General features: G+C 39.6%; 1 protein-coding gene across 1 annotated transcript; it reads left to right on the forward strand.

Moving 5' to 3' along the window:
- The first annotated feature begins 3,411 nt into the window (after positions 1 to 3,411).
- LOC134188816 (kielin/chordin-like protein) lies at positions 3,412 to 20,713 on the forward strand. Its single transcript, XM_062657022.1, has 19 exons — positions 3,412 to 3,540; positions 4,519 to 4,839; positions 7,317 to 7,634; positions 8,725 to 9,042; positions 11,486 to 11,803; positions 12,123 to 12,446; positions 12,983 to 13,324; positions 14,550 to 14,864; positions 16,434 to 16,503; positions 16,567 to 16,619; positions 16,891 to 16,960; positions 17,024 to 17,076; positions 17,348 to 17,417; positions 17,481 to 17,533; positions 18,996 to 19,065; positions 19,129 to 19,181; positions 19,453 to 19,522; positions 19,586 to 19,638; positions 20,357 to 20,713. Exons 2-19 carry the CDS (start codon positions 4,632 to 4,634, stop codon positions 20,596 to 20,598), a joined length of 3,000 nt encoding a protein of 999 aa, XP_062513006.1. The 5' UTR covers positions 3,412 to 3,540; positions 4,519 to 4,631; the 3' UTR covers positions 20,599 to 20,713.
- Positions 20,714 to 22,612: the final 1,899 nt, after the last annotated feature.

Raw genomic sequence — 22,612 nt, forward strand, 5'->3', positions numbered from 1 at the left:
ACAGACGTCATGGGTACACGAGGCTACACTTGCTGCGCATAATTTGAGGTTTGGCCCCCCAACCTGGATGGCGTTCCTACACCACTGTTAATAGTAATTGTTATCTGTGTGTTTGACTTCTTGACTTCTTGATGTCATCATGCAATTGCTCTGCTAAGTATAGTTGTAGTCATACCAGTTTGTCTAAATTTTAGTTGTGGTGGGTGGTCGATAGTTTCATTGATTTAGCTTGACTTTTGACTTTGTATGGTTCATTGATCCAAACTAAAAATATTTTAGTTGACTCCTCTTGAGTCGACCATTCTCTGTAACCACAGTATGCGACCTTTTGTGTTTTTGTACACTGTTATTCTGTTTTCATTTATCATGGCAAGCGTTTTACTCTCTTGTCTTTCAACTTTGCAGTTGCTGACGACTGTGATTCATCTCCATGTCGTCACGGTGGAACGTGTTCTACCACTAGCTCCGGATTTGAATGCAGCTGTCCTCGTCAATACTTAGGAGACTTCTGTGAGAGGCACGACTGCATTGACAACCCTTGTGAAAATGGGGCATTCTGCATTCCGTGTCCTAATTCTTTCTTCTGTCCAATTGTGAACGATCAAGGATTCCGGTGTTCTTGTTCGAGTGGCTTTGCGGGAGCTTTGTGCGATGTTGACGTCAATGAGTGTGAGGCGATAGCCGGACTTTGTGAGAACGGAGGGACGTGTGTCAATACATTTGGAAGTTACACTTGCATCTGCATGCCAGACTATACAGGATCCAATTGTAGAACACTTGGTAAGATGTTACTGTCAGTTTATCAGCATCTTTGTGTTGAAGTGTTGGTGGATGAGAGTTTATATAGAAGCTTGATTTTGTATGGAAGTGATTGGGAGAGGGCTTTCTCATTATTTAATTATGTAATGATGCTTACACACACACACACACACACACACACACACACACACACACACACACACACACACACACACACACACACACACACACACACACACACACACACACACACACACACACACACACACACACACACACACACACACACATCCCTCCTCCTCCTCCTCCTGTATTGCTTCCATCTAACGGACACGCTACCACTTTAGTGGGGACAAAGACAAAGTCGCAAAAAGTTTCCCATGATTATCGATGCATTTGTATATTGCATAGCTTTCTTTGCTTCGAAAATACTTCTTACATGTTTGGCGTTCAATGGCTCTTTTTTGCTTATGTATAGATTTTTCTCTTTCAGCAATTCATTTGTCTCTCTTCAAGTCACGAGCGTCTGAAACCTCTGAGACATTCAGGGCAGACAACAGTTTGTAAATCAACATTGCCAGATGACACTTGACTAGACTCCAGACAGGCATGGTAATGGTCTTTCCAGGCAGATCTTGATTTATTTGCAAGTCATACCAACAGCTTTCTGGAATCTTCAGATCATTAAGGTCTTTCCTAATTATGTCTTCAGCATTTCTTAGGGCCACCTTGTAGATGTTTTTTCTGATAACCACCCAAAGAAGCACATCTTGGGAATTTGATGGTTGGGCATTTGAGCCAAATGCCCTAACCATTGAATACGTCGTCTTATAAGTTTGATGTTTATAGTGTCAGGATCTCTCCATCTTTGTCTTATTGTTTCATTTGAGATATGATTTTCCCAATGTTGTGATAGAGACTTCAAGACACGACATGGTGCGATGGCTCGGTTGGTTAGAGAGTCTTCTATGGAGTGTCAACATCCGGGAACTTGCAGGGTTGCAAGTTTAAGTCACAGTGATGGCGAACTGTGGCATAATTTCCTTGGGCAAGAAACTCACCTGCAATTGCCTCTCTCGACTCAGGAGTATAAATGAGTACCTGGTCATTGACTGGGGTGGCAAAGGCCCCAACTGTGACAAAGTCCATCAGCCACGGGTCCAGGTGGGACTTCGGGTGCTCACATCACAGTTGGCGTTGCAGTTGGTGCTCCTGCGAGTATTTGGCCAGGCTCCAGGAGGTTGCTCACCACGGCCCATAGCTCCTGCGTGATGCACAGGAACCCAACCAACTGGCTGTGGACGTAACTGTAATGAACGACAGCTCCTTATCCATTTGCCACCCACCCACCCACCCACACACACACACACACACACACACACACACACACACACACACACACACACACACACACACACACACCAGGGATCTACAAGGACTACTCTACTTTCCTCACGCCGGGCGAGTGACCAACCTACATTTGCTCACCCAGTAGATACTGTCACTATCGTGATAAGATGCCAATGTTGACTTACCAACAGACAGACAGATCAGCCTTTAAAAATATGTAAAGAGATATATGTATAGGTATTGGCTATACCTTTCTGGTGGCATTGCAGAATTTAAACCTGACTATTTACTAGATGCAGTATTATTTGTATTCATTAATAAATAAAGTATTGATATTTCTGTTGTTATTTTGGGTTTAGAATACCAAGCACAAGCTTTGTGTTGTACTGTACTTTGCATGCTGTCTCAATTAGGCTTGAGGGTCCAGCCTTACTTCCCTCTACAATGCGAAAGAGTTCTTTCACCTCGTATGGGAAAGATCGAGACCGGCTGGACCCTCAAGCTTAATGCTGTCTTTGCTTGAGTTCTAATGTGAAATACATATGGTAAACAAGATTAAAATTGTTAGAGTTGCATTCTCAGTCTATGATACAAGTAAGCTAATTGATTGATTGATTGATATTTTGCTATCACTCTAGCATAATCTAGAGTAGTTCCTCAAAGGGAAACCAAGAAGACAAATATACACTGCTACCCACTACACATTACAACACCCAGAAACACATTTCAACAACTTCACTCTAGCCAGAGACATTACAATACAGCTGTAGGAGTTTATAGCTCTCTGAGCATATTATTGGTTAACAGTCGTAATCATCTCAGACACTTCCATAAAACGTCTTCCTAATCGCTCACAAATAGAGTCACATTGTCTGAGACCCAAACCTTTTCTCATCTCTTTTCTGAAAGCATTATTGACTTGCTTTCTGACTCACAATTCTTTGATATCTCACAAGTGGCAACCAAGTGACAAAATGGGAAAAAGCTGAAAAGTTAAGCTACTTATACGCAATATAGGTATTTGTCAAATTTGAGTCACATTTAATCACTTCCTTTTGTGATGTTGTTCAAATTGCATTAGATTTGTAACAATAAGGCGTTTTGGTTTTACAGATGTAACACCCACAACATTCTCAATCGATGTAACTCCAACAACATCCTCAATCTCTTGTTACCGTTGTTCTACAATCAATAGAGAAGACTGTGACAGATCTCAGACAGTTCAAATGTGTGATGTTGGACAGGTGTGTCGTATAGTAGAACACAGGCTTGCACCAATACTTGGAGGCGATGTCACTTCTTTTCAAAGAGGTTGTTCACCAACAAGCTGTACTGAAAGCGATGAATGTAAAGGCGCAAGTGGTGGAAACTGTATCAGATGTTGTGACAGCAACCTTTGCAATAGTGGAGGTATCGATAATTCGACCACAGGTAATACAAACACGTTTTGTAATTTCTACAGTGAATTTTAGTGTTTTGTGCTGTTTTTACTTCATTTTTGGGCCACTATTTGTTGATTCATAGTTTCTCATCAGCCCCACACGGAAAAATATGCAATGCAAATATTCTTATCCACCCAATAGATACTGTCACTGTCGTGATCAGATGCCAATGTTCACTTTCCGACAGACAGACAGATCAGCCTTTAAAATTATCTGTAGAGACATATGTATATGTATTGACTATACTGTTTCTGGTGGGCATTTCAGAATCTAAACCTGACTATTTACTAGATGCAGTACTATTTGTATTCATTAATATATAAAGTTGTTGTCATTTTGTGTTTCGAATACCAATCACAAGCTGTGTTGTACTGTACTTTGCATGCTGTCTTAGTTAGGCTTGAGGGTTCAGCCTTACTTCCCTCTACAATGCAAAAGAGTTCTTTCACCTCGTATGGGAAAGATCGAGACCGGCTGGATCCTCAAACTTAATGCTGTCTTTGCCTGAGTTCTAATGTGAAATACGTGTGGTAAACAAGATTAGAATTATTAGAGTTGCATATTACAACACCCAGAAATACATTTCAACAACTTTACTTTAGCCAGAGACATTACAATACAGCTACAGGAGTTTATAGCTCTCTGAGCGTATTGTTGATTAACAGTCGTAATCATCTCAGATGCTTCTATAAAACGGCTTCCTAATCACGAATAGAGCCACATTGTCTGAGACCCAAATCTTTTCTCGCCTCTTGTCTGAAAACATTATTAACTTGCCTTCTGACACCCGATTCTTCGATGTCTCACAAGTGGCAACCAAGTGACAAAATAGGAAAAAGCTGAAAAATTAAGCTACTTATACACAATATAGGTATTTGTCAGAATCGAATTACATTTGATCACTTCTTTTTGTGATGTTGTTCAAATTGCATTAGATTTGTAACAATAAGGCGTTTTGGTTTTACAGATGTAACACCCACAACATTCTCAATCGATGTAACACCAACAACATCCTCAATCTCTTGTTACCATTGTTCTGCAATCACTAGAAAAGGCTGTGAGAGATCTCAGACAGTTCAAATGTGTGATGTTGGAGAGGTGTGTCGTATAGTAGAACACAGGCTTGGACTAGTACTTTTTGGAGGCGCTGTCACTTATTTTCAAAGAGATTGTTCACCAAAAAACTGTACTGAAAGCGATGAATGTAAAGACGTAGGTGGTGGAAACTGTATCAGATGTTGTGACAGTAACCTTTGCAATAGTGGAGGTATCGATAATCCGACCACAGGTAATACAAACACGTTTTGTAATTTCTACAGTGGATTTTAGTGTTTTGTGTTGTTTTTACTTCATTTTTGAGCCACTATTTGTTGATTCATAGTTTCTCATTAGCGCTCGCATGGAAAAATATGCCTCGTACGAAATCGTTATTATCTCTATTATGCATGTGCTATATAATACCGTTGATTCACGAGCAACATGTCTGGGTTGATTAAATTTTGTGAGTATTGTTTGACAACAAAGAAGACCATCCTTCAGTAGAGGATTTATTACTAGTATGAAACAGTGTGCAATGTTTGATTTATTGTTATGATATTGAACAAGTTATTCTTGATATTAATTAATACTCAGAGACATTGTCTTGGACACCCATAGTCGATTCTGTGCAGTACGTATAAGAAGTACGTGAAAAAGTAATGGCGTAATGGTAATGGTCTGCCCGCTCGAATCATTTGAGATGAACTTCTGATGAGAAACTATGATCAACAAATCGTGGCCTTATGTACAAGCATGCTCTAGATAGTAGCAATTAGCAAGTAATTAGCTAGTTTCAATAACAGGTAATAAACAACACGTTTAATTTTGTTGTTGACTATTTAAGACTGTTTAATTTTAAGTTGTTGTGGTAAGTTAGAAAACATGAAATGACAGCGATGAGGCAAATAGTCTACTTTACATACTACCTGTTATTTCGGCTAGGCTTCCAGAGAATTGAAAAGCGATGTCTACAAGTCCTCGATGGTCGTCGTGGTAGGCAGCCCGCTGTTGATATTTCACCTATCCTTGCAAATGTGGCCTGAGCACCTGCAAGACCCGTCATGCTTTCTATTTAGGATCTTTAGCTCATCGCGGATTCTATTGCTGGCTTCCAGCAAAATTTGTTTTCGATTCCAGAAGGCAGACATCAGCAACACGTATGGCACGCATCTGTCAGCGTCTGGACTCATCCTCTCACGGCTGCACACTAAAGCCCTGTGCCGTACCTTCTTGTGTTGGGCCCAGTGTTTCTGGAACTCGCTGCCTTCTTCATTGAGAACTATTTCAAGTAGAGTAGTGTTTAGATATCGTCTAAGGAACTATGCCTGTCGGATTGATTAGATTTAGTGTAATTAATAGTGTAAATGGTTTCTTGTAAGCACAGTTCTCGGATCGGCCGCTGTGTCGAGGGATTCCCATCATAAAGTAAGTTTCATTCATTCATTCATTCAACATGTCCTAACTTCAAGACCTAATTTCAAGACCAACTTTGTTTGTTATCATTAGTCATAGGGTAGGAACCACAGAGCCCCTATGGGCCCCCAACCAGCATCCTATGGTCACGATATATAAAATAAGTCAAAATGAAAACGAGCTACAAGTGGAAGAAAACAAGGAGCTCCAATAGACGACAGTGCAAAACTACACTAGCACGCAGAAGTCCTGGGTACACGAGGCTACACTTACATGCATAATTTGAGGTTTGGCCCTCCCAACGTGGATGACATTTTTATCTGCCCAGTAGATACTGTCATCATCATGATCAGATGCCAATGTTCACTTTCCGACAGATGGACAGATCAGCCTTTAAAATATCTATTTAAAATATCTATTTAAAATATCTAAAATATCTTTAAAATATGTATTGGCTATGCCTTTCCTGGTGGGCATTTCAGAATTTAAACCTGACTATTGACTAGATGCAGTATTATTTGTATTCATTAATATATAAAGTTGTTGTCATTTTGTGTTTCGAATACCAATCACAAGCTGTGTTGTACTGTACTTTGCATGCTGTCTTAGTTAGGCTTGAGGGTCCAGCCTTACTTCCCTCTACAATGCAAAAGAGTTCTTTCACCTCGTATGGGAAAGATCGAGACCGGCTGGATCCTCAAACTTAATGCTGTCTTGCCTGAGTTCTAATGTGAAATACGTGTGGTAAACAAGATTAGAATTATTAGAGTTGCATTCTTATACAAGTAAGCTAAGTGATTGATTGATTGATATTTTGCTATCACCCTATTATAATCTAGAGAAGTTCCTTAAGGGCAAACAAAGAAGACAAATATACATCGCTACCCACTACACATTACAACACCCAGAAATACATTTCAACAACTTTACTGTAGCCAGAGACATTACAATACAGCTACAGGAGTTTATAGCTCTCTGAACGTATTATTGATTAACAGTCGTAATCATCTCAGATGCTTCCATAAACGGCTATCTAATGATGAATAAAGTCACATTGTCTGAGACCCAAACCTTTTTTTTCTCACCTCTTTTCTGAAAGCATTATTAACTTGCCTTCTGACACACGATTCTTTGATGTCTCACAAGTGGCAACCAAGTGACAAAATGGTGACAAAATGGGAAAAAGCTGAAAAATTAAGCTACTTATACACAATATAGGTATTTGTCAGAATCGAATTACATTTGATCACTTCTTTTTGTGATGTTGTTCAATTTACATTAGATTTGCAACACTAAAGCGTTTTGGTTTTACAGATGTAACATCCACAACATTCTCAATTGATGTAACACCAACAACATCCTCAATCTCTTGTTACCGTTGTTCTACAATCAATAGAGAAACCTGTGACATGCTTCAAACAGTTCAAACTTGTGATGTTGGAGAGGTGTGTCGTATAGTCGAACACAGGCTTGCATCACTATTTGGAGGCGGTGTCACTTCTTTTCAAAGAGGTTGTTCACCAACAAGCTGTACTGAAAGCGATGAATGTAAAGGCGCAAGTGGTGGAAACTGTATCAGATGTTGTGACAGCAACCTTTGCAATAGTGGAGGTATCGATAATTCGACCACAGGTAATACAAACACGTTTTGTAATTTCTACAGTGAATTTTAGTGTTTTGTGCTGTTTTTACTTCATTTTTGAGCCACTATTTGTTGATTCATAGTTTCTCATCAGCCCCACCCGGAAAAATATGCAATGCAAATATTCTTATCCACCCAATAGATACTGTCACTGTCGTGATCAGATGCCAATGTTCACTTTCCGACAGACAGACAGATCAGCCTTTAAAATTATCTGTAGAGACATATGTATATGTATTGACTATACTGTTTCTGGTGGGCATTTCAGAATCTAAACCTGACTATTTACTAGATGCAGTACTATTTGTATTCATTAATATATAAAGTTGTTGTCATTTTGTGTTTCGAATACCAATCACAAGCTGTGTTGTACTGTACTTTGCATGCTGTCTTAGTTAGGCTTGAGGGTCCAGCCTTACTTCCCTCTACAATGCAAAAGAGTTCTTTCACCTCGTATGGGAAAGATCGAGACCGACTGAATCCTCAAACTTAATGCTGTCTTTGCCTGAGTTCTAATGTGAAATACGTATGGTAAACAAGATTAAAATTATTAGAGTTGCATTCTCATACAAGTAAGCTAATTGATTGATTGATATTTTGCTATTGCCATATCATAAACTAGAGTAGTTCCTTAAGGGCAAACAAAGAAGACAAATATACATCGCTACCCACTATACATTACAACACTCAGAAACACATTTCAACAACTTTACTTTAGCCGGAGATATTACAATACAGCTACAGGAGTTTATAGCTGTCTAGGCGTATTATTGATTAACAGTCGTAATCATTTTAGATGCTTCCATAAAACGGCTCCCTAATCATGAATAGAGTCACATTGTCTGAGACCCAAACCTTTTCTCACCTCTTTTTTGAAAACATTATTAACTTGCCTTCTGACACCCGATTCTTTGATGTCTCACAAGTGGCAACCAAGTGACAAAATGGAAAAAAGCTGAAAAATTAAGCTACTTATACACAATATAGGTATTTGTCAGAATCGAATTACATTTGATCACTTCCTTTTGTAGTGTTCAATTTACATTAGATTTGCAACACTAATGCGTTTTGGTTTTACAGATGTAACACCCACAACATTCTCAATTGATGTAACACCAACGACATCCTCAATCTCTTGTTACCGTTGTTCTACAATCAATAGAGAAACCTGTGACATGCTTCAAACAGTTCAAACATGTGATTTTGGACAGGTGTGCCGTATAGTAGAACGCAGGCTTGCACCAATATTTGGAGGCGGTGTCACTTCTTTTCAAAGAGGTTGTTCACCAACCAGCTGTACTGAAAGCGATGAATGTAAAGGCACAAATGGTGGAGACTGTATCAGATGTTGTGACAGCAACCTTTGCAATAGTGGAGGTATCGATAATTTGACCACAGGTAATACAAACACGTTTTGTAATTTCTACAGTGAATTTTAGTGTTTTGTGTTGTTTTTACTTCATTTTTGGGCCACTATTTGTTGATTCATAGTTTCTCATTAGCGCTCGCATGGAAAAATATGCCTCGTACGAAATCGTTATTATCTCTATTATGCATGTGCTATATAATACCGTTGATTTACGAGCAACATGTCTGGGTTGATTAAATTTTGTGAGTATTGTTTGACAACAAAGAAGATCATCCTTCAGTAGAGGATTTATTACTAGTATGAAACAGTGTGCAATGTTTGATTTATTGTTATGATATTGAACAAGTTATTCTTGATATTAATTAATACTCAGAGACATTGTCTTGGACACCCATAGTCGATTCTGTGCAGTACGTATAAGAAGTACGTGAAAAAGTAATGGCGTAATGGTAATGGTCTGCCCGCTCGAATCATTTTGAGATGAACTTCTGATGAGAAACTATGATCAACAAATAGTGGCCTTATGTACAAGCATGCTCTAGATAGTAACAATTAGCAAGTAATTAGCTAGTTTCAATAACAGGTAATAAACAACACGTTTAATTTTGTTGTTGACTATTTAAGACTGTTTAATTTTAAGTTGTTGTGGTAAGTTAGAAAACATGAAATGACAGCGATGAGGCAAATAGTCTACTTTACATACTACCTGTTATTTCGGCTAGGCTTCCAGAGAATTGAAAAGCGATGTCTACAAGTCCTCGATGGTCGTCGTGGTAGGCAGCCCGCTGTTGATATTTCACCTATCCTTGCAAATGTGGCCTGAGCACCTGCAAGACCCGTCATGCTTTCTACTTAGGATCTTTAGCTCATCGCGGATTCTATTGCTGGCTTCCAGCAAAATTTGTTTTCGATTCCAGAAGGCAGACATCAGCAACACGTATGGCACGCATCTGTCAGCGTCTGGACTCATCCTCTCACGGCTGCACACTAAAGCTCTGTGCCGTACCTTCTTGTGTTGGGCCCAGTGTTTCTGGAACTCGCTCCCTTCCTCATTGAGAACTATTTCAAGTAGAGTAGTGTTTAGATATCGTCTAAGGAACTATGCCTGTCGGATTGATTAGATTTAGTGTAATTAATAGTGTAAATGGTTTCTTGTAAGCACAGTTCTCGGATCGGCCGCTGTGTCGAGGGATTCCCATCATAAAGTAAGTTTCATTCATTCATTCATTCAACATGTCCTAACTTCAAGACCTAATTTCAAGACCAACTTTGTTTGTTATCATTAGTCATAGGGTAGGAACCACAGAGCCCCTATGGCCCCCCAACCAGCATCCTATGGTCACTATATATAAAATAGGTCAAAATGAAAACGAGCTACAAGTGGAAGAAAACAAGGAGCTCCAATAGACGACAGTGCAAAACTACACTAGCACGCAGAAGTCTTGGATACACGAGGCTACACTTACATGCATAATTTGAGGTTTGGCCCTCCCAACGTGGATGACATTTTTATCTACCCAGTAGATACTGTCATCATCATGATCAGATGCCAATGTTCACTTTCCGACAGACAGACAGATCAGCTTTTAAAATATCTATAGAGATATATGTATATGTATTGGCTATGTCTTTCCTGGTGGGCATTTCAGAATTTAAACCTGACTATTGACTAGATGCAGTATTATTTGTATTCATTAATATAGAAAGTTGTTGTCATTTTGTGTTTCGAATACCAATCACAAGCTGTGTTGTACTGTACTTTGCATGCTGTCTTAGTTAGGCTTGAGGGTCCAGCCTTACTTCCCTCTACAATGCGAAAAGAGTTCTTTCACCTCGTATGGGAAAGATTGAGACCAGCTGGACCCTCAAGCTTAATGCTGTCTTTGCTTGAGTTCTAATGTGAAATACGTGTGGTAAACAAGATTAGAATTATTAGAGTTGCATTCTTATACAAGTAAGCTAATTGATTGATTGATTGATTGATATTTTGCTATCACCCTATTATAATCTAGAGAAGTTCCTTAAGGGCAAACAAAGAAGACAAATATACATCGCTACTCACTACACATTACAACACCCAGAAACACATTTCAACAACTTTACTTTAGCCAGAGACATTACAACACAGCTACAGGAGTTTACAGCTGTCTGAGCGTATTGTTGATTAACAGTCGTAATCATCTCAGATGCTTCCATAAAACGGCTCCCTAATCACGAATAGAGTCACGTTGTCTAAGACCCAGACCTTTTCTCACCTCTTTTCTGAAAGCATTATTAACTTGCCTTCTGACACACGATTCTTTGATGTCTCACAAGTGGCAACCAAGTGACGAAATGGGAAAAGCTGAAAAATTAAGCTACTTATATACAATATAGGTATTTGTCAGATTTGAGTCACATTCGATCACTTCCTTTTGTGATGTTGTTCACATTGCATTAGATTTGCAACACTAAATCGTTTTGGTTTTACAGATGTAACACCCACAACATTCTCAATCGAGGTAACACCCACAACATCCTCAATCTCTTGTTACCATTGTTCTGCAAGCAATAGAGAAACCTGTGACATGAATCAATCAGTTCAAACATGTGATGTTGGAGAGGTGTGTCGTATAGTAGTACACAGGCTTTCACCACTATTTGGAGGCAGAATCACTTCTTTTCAAAGAGGTTGTTCACCAACAAGCTGTACTGAAAGCGATGAATGTAAAGGCGCAAGTGGTGGAGACTGTATCAGATGTTGTGACAGCAACCTTTGCAATAGTGGCGGTATCGATAATCCGACCACAGGTAATACAAACACATTTCGTAATTTCTACAGTGAATTTTAGTGTTTTGTGTTGTTTTTACTTCATTGAGATGATTTTTATGTACGTGCATGCTCTAGATAGTAGCAATTAGCAAGTAGTTGAAAAAATACAAGTCAGTGATTTCTGTTTAGACTGTAACATAGTAAAGCACTTACACTATACATCTCAGCCGTTTCATGGCCAAATATCAAGTCACACTTGATCACTCATATTTGCAATTATCAATACATTGTATATGTTCTAATAGTATTAGATTTGCAACATAATTATTTAAAAAATTTTTGTGTGTATGTATACAGATGTAACACCTACAGCAACATTGAGTCAGGAAACCACACCAACAACAATATCTACACTTTCTTGTTATTCTTGTTCTCGAGAAAACAGAGAAGACTGTGACAGATCTCAGACAGTTCAAATGTGTGATGTTGGAGAGGTGTGTCGTATATTAGAACACAGGCTTGCACCAGTATTTGGAGGCGGTGTCACTTCTTTTCAAAGAGATTGTTCACCAACAAGCTGTACTGAAAGCGATGAATGTAAAGGCACAAGTGGTGGAGACTGTATCAGATGTTGTGACAGCAACCTTTGTAATAGTGGAGGTATCGATAATCCAGCCACAGGTAATACAAACACGTTTTGTAATTTCTACAGTTGAATTTTTGTGTTTGTGTTGTTGTTTTTTACTTCATTTTATGTACGTGCATGCTCTAGATAGTAGCAATTAGCAATCAGTTGAACAACACGTTTAATATACAGTTGAGACTTTTGTCAATGATACTTTAGACAGTAAAGCACTCACACTATACATCTCAGCTGCCGTTTCATGGCCAAATATCAAGTCACACTTGATCACTCGTATTTGCAATTATCAATACATTGTATATGTTCTAATAGTATTAGATTTGCAACACACACACACACACACACACACTTCTCTAGAGTTCAAATTGCAACTGAGTATGCTGGTTGGGTCGTAACTGTTGTAGAACTGTTATATACTGCTGATAATTAGAAACCATAAGTACTAATCGGGTCACAATCTGATTGTGTTCTGCTTTGCTATGTGTATGACATGGCTCTGAAATATATACAGTACTACACTAATGGCATGAATTACATACTGTAAATTTATGACATTTGTTGTATTCATTTACAGATGTAGCACTATCAACGTTAAGCCCAACCACACTACCACCAGAAACCACACCAACAACATCGACCTTGCTTCGCTGTTTCAGTTGTTCTCAAAGCAATAAGGAAACATGTGATAGCTCTCAAACAGTGGTGACTTGTAATATTGGAGGAGTATGTCGTACAGTAGTACACAAGCTGCCACAAGTATTTGGAGGATTAGTCACTTCATTTCAACGAAACTGTTTTCCACAATCAATGTGCAATAACCGTGATGACTGCAATCGCAATCTTGGTGGTGACTGCATTAGATGTTGCAACAGTGATCTCTGTAATGATGGAGATATTGACATGGAGACTACTACAGGTAATACGAATTCTTACTGTTGTAGTTAGAAATGAGTTAGTCATACAAAATTTATAATTTTGTGTCAATCAAGATTTATACTCCTGTTCTTTATTTGTTATAATATGCAATGTTAATTAACTTAGAAAACACAAGGAAATAGTCAATAAACGTTTTAGCTAACTACACAATATTTTATTTATGAAGTTTGCTTTACGGACTTTGCTGTCTGCAAATTATCATGGCAATCTATTGCATTGTGTCTTAGTGTACTCGATCAAACACTGTTGCTGCAGTCAACAAAATTTGGTTTTCATTTTATAGATTATGACATTGTAAGTGCTAGAATAAGCACTATTGAGCCAGAACATACAAGAAATATATTGTCACTAAACTTGTAACTATAGAACATACGCAATCAAATATGTTTAGTAAATTGTTGTTAACCAGATCAGTCTGGTTGGTAAGGTCTCTTGTAAGCACCGGAGGCAAACCCTGCCTCAGAGGTGCTTAGACCATCATGGCTGTCTAGACAGAAGACATTACTTTACGGAGGATCTGACTGGATCCAAGAAGCATTGCTTTCTGTAGTGCTGCAGGTTGTGATGACCTGGAATAATGTCCAGTCATCGTGCAATACCTGCGTGCACTGTGCTCAATGCTCCCAACACCACTGGAACAACCCATGTCCAACACTGCCACATGTGGCTTACCTCCACCCGCAAGTCACTGCATTTCGTCAAGTTGTCATTCTGTTTCCTGGCAATGTTACCATTAGCAGGACAGCTGATATTAATAAGAAGACAAGTGTTTGTCTTCCCATTTCTGAAACAGATGTCAGGACGATTGGCACTGATCTTCCTAGCAGTAGGGATGGCTGTATCCCACATCATAGTTATGTTGTCCGTCTCCACAAGCCTATCAGGATCATGATGCCGGTACCACCTGCTTTCCACTGGAACCCCAAAATGACGACAAATGTCCCATTGGATAATTATTATTAATAGAGTTAAAATAATTTGACTTTTTCTGTAAATAGTTATGACGATGCATTGCATTGAGTCTTTTTTGTACTTAGTCAAACAATGTTGCTGCGTTGTAGAGCAACTATGAACGCACGCTTTTTAGGGAGAGAGGGAGGGAGGGAGGGGAGAGTATGCATAGTGACTCTGCTGGCAAGATTTATGTTATGCAACTGTTTGACTATATAGCATTGTAACATTTGTAATATTCTATTTACATTTAGCACCAACACCAACACCAACACCAACACCAACAACAGCAGCACCTCGTCTTCAATGTTACTCATGCTCTCAGCGTAGTAGAGAAGGGTGTGATCGCTATCAGACTGAGCAAACTTGTAATGTTGGAGACGTCTGTCGCACGGTTGTACGCAAGCTATCACATTTTTATGAAGGAAGAGTCACTTTCGTTCATCGGAGCTGTTTTCCAAGCTCAAAATGCAAGAATCTTGATTATTGCAATCTCAGTGTTGGTGGCTTCTGTGTCAGATGTTGCAACAATCATCTGTGCAATGATGGAGACATCGATACTACAACTGGTAATGCAATCTCTGACTGCTATGTTTGCTACTGTTTAGACAACAATATAGTCAGTACGTCAATACGGTAGCAAGTCAGTATGCATGCTTTAGAGTAGTCTCGCATAGCCAGACCCCTTTCCGGTGCGCCCGAAATATGATGCGGCAGAAAGGGGTTTGGCTACGCAAGACTAGCTTTAGAGCGACAGCAGGTACACAGTAGAACCCCGCCTTGCGACCACCTGAAACTAGGACCACCCCGGAAATACGACCACTTTCCTCCGGTCTGAAGCTTTTTGAAGATCTCTGTAATACATCTTAGCCCTTGCAATTGCGGTCAAGCACTAGTCTTGCGTAGCCAGACCCTTCCCACCTACATCCTTTCGGCATTCTCGTCGGAAGGATGTAGGCGGGAAGGGTCTGTCTATGCAAGACTAATCAAGCACATGCGCACCTCATTGGTATTCCCGAATAATGCATAAAAATAGTGTTATGGACATTGCATCATAGAAGCTTGCTAATTACTGGTGTACTTCATGATGTCCCATGTGAATAACAGACATGTCTTACAAGCAATATCCGGGTTCTAGTGATGTGGGTGTGGCATATGCACCCCCACACGGATTCAGAACAAAGACCACCTCAGAAATAGGACCAACAACCATAGTCCTGAAGGTTGTCGTAATTGCATCGTTCTACTGTAGTTAGTCACATGACCAGGTCGGAGGTGGTTAGGCCCGGCCATTACTCTGCATGTTTCGACCACCATTATATATTTTATCTAGTGTTTACTTGCTCCAAGCTAGAGAGTGTTAGAAGGTGAGCAGTTTGTTGAAAGGAAAGCACTTTGTTCACACCGTGACACGAGAGCACTTTGTTTACACCAACTTGGCAGCAGAGCCGCCTTGCATGATACATATATTGCTCAGGGCAGTATTAAAGGTGGTGTGAGATCTAACACAGCAGTCTACATGTCAGCGATGAGCAAGGCTGTATCTTAAGCACCCTGTGACAGAGCCAGTCAAAGTTGTTGTTAGGGTTTTTAAGAGACAGAGGCATTGGCTGTTTGAAATCTGCAGCTGATGCATGGATGGCAGACGTCTAACCATGCCATAGTATAAACGCACTATAACATGAGACTGGGCAACTAGTTGAAGTTCAACTGTTCCCCAACTGTTGACAGAAGTTGCAGCTTTCTTAGTCTGCTCTTTCAGATCATGGACCATCAACAGCACGATACGTTCTGTTTGGCGCTTTCTTGTCTGTTTTACAACGATGCTTGGTTGTCCGGGAGTTTATGCTACTTCTTTCCCAAATATCATTGATTCGAATATCCAGTCAAGATGTCTTTACTGAAGAAAAATATTGTGGAAACGTTGCATCGATTGGGGTGGCAATGGGAGTAGAGATGACGGGTCACAAATATGTAGGCCACGCCCTAAAAATCACGACCCTTAATGCAGGGGATACCTGACCACCACTCTGAAAATTCTGGGCAGAACACTGCGTGACCTAAAAACTGTTTCTCTACAATGCATGTAACATTATTTGTTACGACTTGCTAGTCTGTTTATTAATGCTTTGTGGTAGGTTGTACATACAATGGAGTTTACCATAACTCAGGAGCTTTTTTCAAACATTCTGATGGCTGTAACAACTGGTCAGTATACGTTTTCTTGTGTTGAGAACAATCACTGTGTATGAGTGTTAATTGTATCGCCAGCAAATGCACAAATGGTCGTATTGCATGCTCCAAAAAGATCTGTAAACCAACAGGTGAGTATCATTTCTTGCATGTAAAGTTATGAAACGTCTTGTTTTCCTTTTGACTTTCTCTTGGTTTTTCTCACTCTCGCATAGATTTTTTTCTGTATTTGGCTATTTTGTATTACATTAATATTTTATATTGATAAGTTGCTATATACGTTTGCTACTGTTTAGACATCAAGCAACAGCAGTTAGTCACGTGACATAAAATATTTGCTATATAACGCGTGTAATATTTTTGTTACGACTTGCTAGTCGGTTTATTAATTGTGTGTGGCAGGTTGCAGATACAATGGAATTTACCATTTGTCGGGAGCTATTTTCAAACATTCTGATGGCTGTAACAACTGGTCAGTATACGTTTTCTTGTGTTGAGAACAATCACTGTGTATAAGTGTTAATTGTATCGCCAGCAAATGCACAAATGGTCGTATTGCATGCTCCAAAAAGATCTGTAAACCAACAGGTGAGTATCATTTCTTGCATGTAAAGTTATGAAACGTCTTGTTTTCCTTTTGACTTTCTCTTGGTTTTTCTCACTCTCGCATAGATTTTTTTCTGTATTTGGCTATTTTGTATTACATTAATATTTTATATTGATAAGTTGCTATATACGTTTGCTACTGTTTAGACATCAAGCAACAGCAGTTAGTCACGTGACATAAAATATTTGCTATATAATGCGTGTAATATTTTTGCTACGACTTGCTAGTCGGTTTATTAATGGTGTGTGGCAGGTTGCAGATACAATGGAATTTACCATTTGTCGGGAGCTATTTTCAAACATTCTGATGGCTGTAACAACTGGTCAGTATACGTTTTCTTGTGTTGAGAACAATCACTGTGTATTAGTGTTAATTGTATCGCCAGCAAATGCACAAATGGTCGTATTGCATGCTCCAAAAAGATCTGTAAACCAACAGGTGAGTATCATTTCTTGCATGTAAAGCTATGAAAATTTTTTGGTTTGTCTTTTTGATTTTTGCTTTCTCAATCTTGACTAGAATTGTTGCTTGTGTTTTGTATATTATGTATTTACATTAATTAATATTGCGATATGGATATGGTATTATAAACACATTTAAGTTTACCTGTGAGAATCTGTTTTAAAGTGATTCGAAGATCTCTGTAATACATCTTAGCCCTTGCAATTGCGGTCAAGCACTAGTCTTGCGTAGCCAGACCTATTCCACCTACATCCTTTCGGCATTCTCGTCGGAAGGATGTAGGCGGCAAGGGTCTGTCTATGCAAGACTAATCAAGCACATGCGCACCTCATTGGTATTCCCGAATAATGCATAAAAAATAGTGTTATGGACATTGCATCATAGAAGCTTGCTAATTACTGGTGTACTTCATGATGTCCCATGTGAATAACAGACATGTCTTACAAGCAATATCCGGGTTCTAGTGATGTGGGTGTGGCATATACACCCCCAACACGGATTCAGAACAAAGACCACCTCAGAAATAGGACCAACAACCATAGTCTTGAAGGTTGTCGTAATTGCATCGTTCTACTGTAGTTAGTCACATGACCAGGTCGGAGGTGGTTAGGCCCGGCCATTACTCCGCATGTTTCGACCACCATTATATATTTTATCTAGTGTTTACTTGCTCCAAGCTAGAGAGTGTTAGAAGGTGAGCAGTTTGTTGAAAGGAAAGCACTTTGTTTACACCAACTTGGCGGCAGAGCCGCCTTGCATGATACATATATTGCTCAGGGCAGTATTAAAGGTGGTGTGAGATCTAACACAGCAGTCTACATGTCAGCGATGAGCAAGGCTGTATCTTAAGCACCCTGTGACAGAGCCAGTCAAAGTTGTTGTTAGGGTTTTTAAGAGACAGAGGCATTGGCTGTTTGAAATCTGCAGCTGGTGCATGGATGGCAGACGTCTAACCATGCCATAGTATAAACGCACTATAACATGAGACTGGGCAACTAGTTGAAGTTCAACTGTTCCCCAAATGTTGACAGAAATTGCAGCTTTCTTAGTCTGCTCTTTCAGATCATGGACCATCAACAGCACGATACGTTCTGTTTGGCGCTTTCTTGTCTGTTTTACGACGATGCTTGGTTGTCCGGGAGTTTACGCTACTTCTTTCCCAAATATCATTGATTCGAATATCCAGTCAAGATGTCTTTACTGAAGAAAAATATTGTGGAAACGTTGCATCGATTGGGGTGGCAATGGGAGTAGAGATGACGGGTCACAAATATGTAGGCCACGCCCTAAAAATCACGACCCTTAATGCAGGGGATACCTGACCACCACTCTGAAAATTCTGGGCAGAACACTGCGTGACCTAAAAACTGTTTCTCTACAATGCATGTAACATTATTTGTTACGACTTGCTAGTCTGTTTATTAATGCTTTGTGGTAGGTTGTACATACAATGGAGTTTACCATAACTCAGGAGCTTTTTTCAAACATTCTGATGGCTGTAACAACTGGTCAGTATACGTTTTCTTGTGTTGAGAACAATCACTGTGTATGAGTGTTAATTGTATCGCCAGCAAATGCACAAATGGTCGTATTGCATGCTCCAAAAAGATCTGTAAACCAACAGGTGAGTATCATTTCTTGCATGTAAAGTTATGAAACGTCTTGTTTTCCTTTTGACTTTCTCTTGGTTTTTCTCACTCTCGCATAGATTTTTTTCTGTATTTGGCTATTTTGTATTACATTAATATTTTATATTGATAAGTTGCTATATACGTTTGCTACTGTTTAGACATCAAGCAACAGCAGTTAGTCACGTGACATAAAATATTTGCTATATAACGCGTGTAATATTTTTGTTACGACTTGCTAGTCGGTTTATTAATGGTGTGTGGCAGGTTGCAGATACAATGGAATTTACCATTTGTCGGGAGCTATTTTCAAACATTCTGATGGCTGTAACAACTGGTCAGTATACGTTTTCTTGTGTTGAGAACAATCACTGTGTATAAGTGTTAATTGTATCGCCAGCAAATGCACAAATGGTCGTATTGCATGCTCCAAAAAGATCTGTAAACCAACAGGTGAGTATCATTTCTTGCATGTAAAGTTATGAAAATTTTTTGGTTTGTCTTTTTGATTTTTGCTTTCTCAATCTTGACTAGATTTGTTGCTTGTGTTTTGTATATTATGTATTTACATTAATTAATATTGCGATATGGATATGGTATTATAAACACATTTAAGTTTACCTGTGAGAATCTGTTTTAAAGTGGCAGACTGTTATCTAATTGACTAAGCTTTGCACTTGGTTTGTTGCAATGAGTGTAAGACTTGTAAATTACTGAACTGTAATGCGCACGCGCATGCACACACACACACACACACACACACACACACACACACACACACCACACACACACACGCGCGCGCATGCACACACACACACACACCACACACACACACACACACACACACACACACACACACACACACACACACACACACACACACACACACGGACACACACGGACACACACATGCGCACACATACACACACACACACACACACACACACACACACACACACGTACACACACACACACACACACACACACACACACACACACACACACACACACACACACACACACACACACACACCACACCACACCACACATGGACACAAACATTATTGCACAATTGAGATTGCATGTTATATTACTTACAGTACCAGCTATACACTCGGTATACATTATACCTAGTACTTAGTTATTTCTAATCAGTTGTGATACTGTTTAGGACCTCGTACTAGTTGCTATATGGCACGAAAGCAAACGTTTCTTTCCGTAAGCAACTGTCGTAGTGTTCAAATGCACACCATTTCAACATGCTCTGGCTACTGTTTTGTTGGTGGAGCTAAAGCAGCGTGTGTATCTCTTTCACAACCTAAAGTGGTTATTTTCAAGTGTCCTGCTAGAAGATATGCCATCAAGAAAGTGGTACAGGTCGTTGTCAAGTGCTTATGTCCATACATCCATTAGTGGTGTGCGACAACTTGAAAGATTGAACGATGAATTTTGAGTGTTTAGTGCACTTGTTGGTCTGTGCATGTGAATGTGTGTATGTGCACGTGTATGTTGCAATAAATTATGTACTTGAATGACTGCGATGATTCAGCAACACACACACCCACACACACACACACACACACACACACACACACACACACACACACACACACACACACACACACACGATTTGGCATATGTAGGTATACATGCAGATAACAATAGTTACTGTAACCACACCCTTTTAGAACAGACAACATCGGTGTACTTGGGTCAAGCTGTCACGTGTTCATAAGACCATGTGGTTTCACACATGTGGTTGGACAGCAAGTCCACGCGGTGTAGCAACCCAACTGGGCAGGTCGTACACGTGGCCGTAGGAGACGGTGCGACACTATTTAAAAAGTGGCCTTTCGCCAGTTGTCCATTAGCGTATGCTTCCGGTTTAGCTGTAGGTGATTACATAACTATATATGTTCTACTAGACTATGCTGCGTACATGTACACAAATATTCGAGGTCTTCGAGTTGCTCGATATCTAGAGGGTTCTAGAGTCCTAGGTGTTAGCTAATTAGCTATAGTGAGGAACGATTGAATTTGGCAAGTTTTCAGCAGAGTTGCCAACTCATGCGCAACTTGCGTGAGTCTCACGCAAGTTCCTTCAGCTCACACGCTCACACGCAAGGAACCCAGATCTCACGCAACGTCTAGATTGCTAGAACTCTAAGATCCAGGCAGACATGTACAGTAAGCCTGTAGGTAGGCACCGTAGATTACGCAAAAATCTGTAGTGTCTGATAGTAACTAATATAAAATCTAACGAGACTGCCGTAAAGTGCAACAGTTGTCCCAAATGCCTGCGCTTTGCGATAATTGATAGTCCGGAAATCGAGGATGCAAAGTCCTCTATACTGCAGCGCGCGATACGTATGCAAATGGTGGAATATTACGCCACGCGATCTCGAGGAAGCGACCAACAGTGAACACTCAGCACTATAGTTTACTGTTTGTAAAAATTTAGGTATTTAGTTGTTTGTGGCCACGACCATATGCAGATATAAGTACCGATGAATGTCTGAGATCTCACGCATTTTCAGTATTCCTAGTTGGCAACTCTGTTTCAGTGCTTTATTCGGAGCTGCCAACTCTCCCGTATTTGGGACCCTTCTCCCGCCTACCCGCATTTGCCATCAAATCTCCCGCATTCTGATCATTGTTAGGCGTGCCTGTTCTGTGTAACCATACATGTACAAGTACCCTTCACTAATTAATTAACTAAGTTACTGATCATGTGGTATTCGGATCATCAATGTCTTTGTGTCAGTCCCTGTCTCTATCGGGCTTTTTCATCTCTTGGTCACAATGTTGAGACAGAAGGAGGAGTCGGTCAGGCAAAACTGTCCGGAAGTGGAAAGGGGGAGGTGCTGACTGTCCTAAACTACCAAGGAGTTGTATATTGCTGGAAAAGCGATCAAAGAATGCCACAAAACAATAGAATTTAGCAGCGAGAATCTATACATATCTCTTTCTTATATTTAGTTTAGGCTTTATATTAATATATTTACTAACAGGCAGTAGTACGTACAAGTTCTGTGTATATCTGTTGCACTTTGCTTATTTAAGTGTACTATTTATATATTATTTAACACTTATTACAATATACAAATTTATTGATATTAATGCTATTGTAGGCGTGTCAAGTAATTGTTAAACTCCCGCATTCTCCCGCATTTTTCTTGCAAATTCAAGCATTTTGATTCAGCTAGATTGGCAGGTCTGTTTATTGAGACCCTAGTTAGCGTGCGCTAGTATTTTGCATAACTAGGCTACTAATATATAATGTAATTAATCATAATAATGTAATCTGTTTACGCTTTAGCAGCACTGCACCTATATAACTCTCTTTCTGTTCACTGAGATAATTTGTGATCTTTTAGCTGTATTGTTGTTGCAATAATGTTCTTTCTTTTTTATGCACCATGTTTAT

Source organism: Corticium candelabrum, chromosome 13 (genome assembly GCF_963422355.1).
Source record: "Corticium candelabrum chromosome 13, ooCorCand1.1, whole genome shotgun sequence".
NCBI classification, from domain to species: domain Eukaryota; kingdom Metazoa; phylum Porifera; class Homoscleromorpha; order Homosclerophorida; family Plakinidae; genus Corticium; species Corticium candelabrum.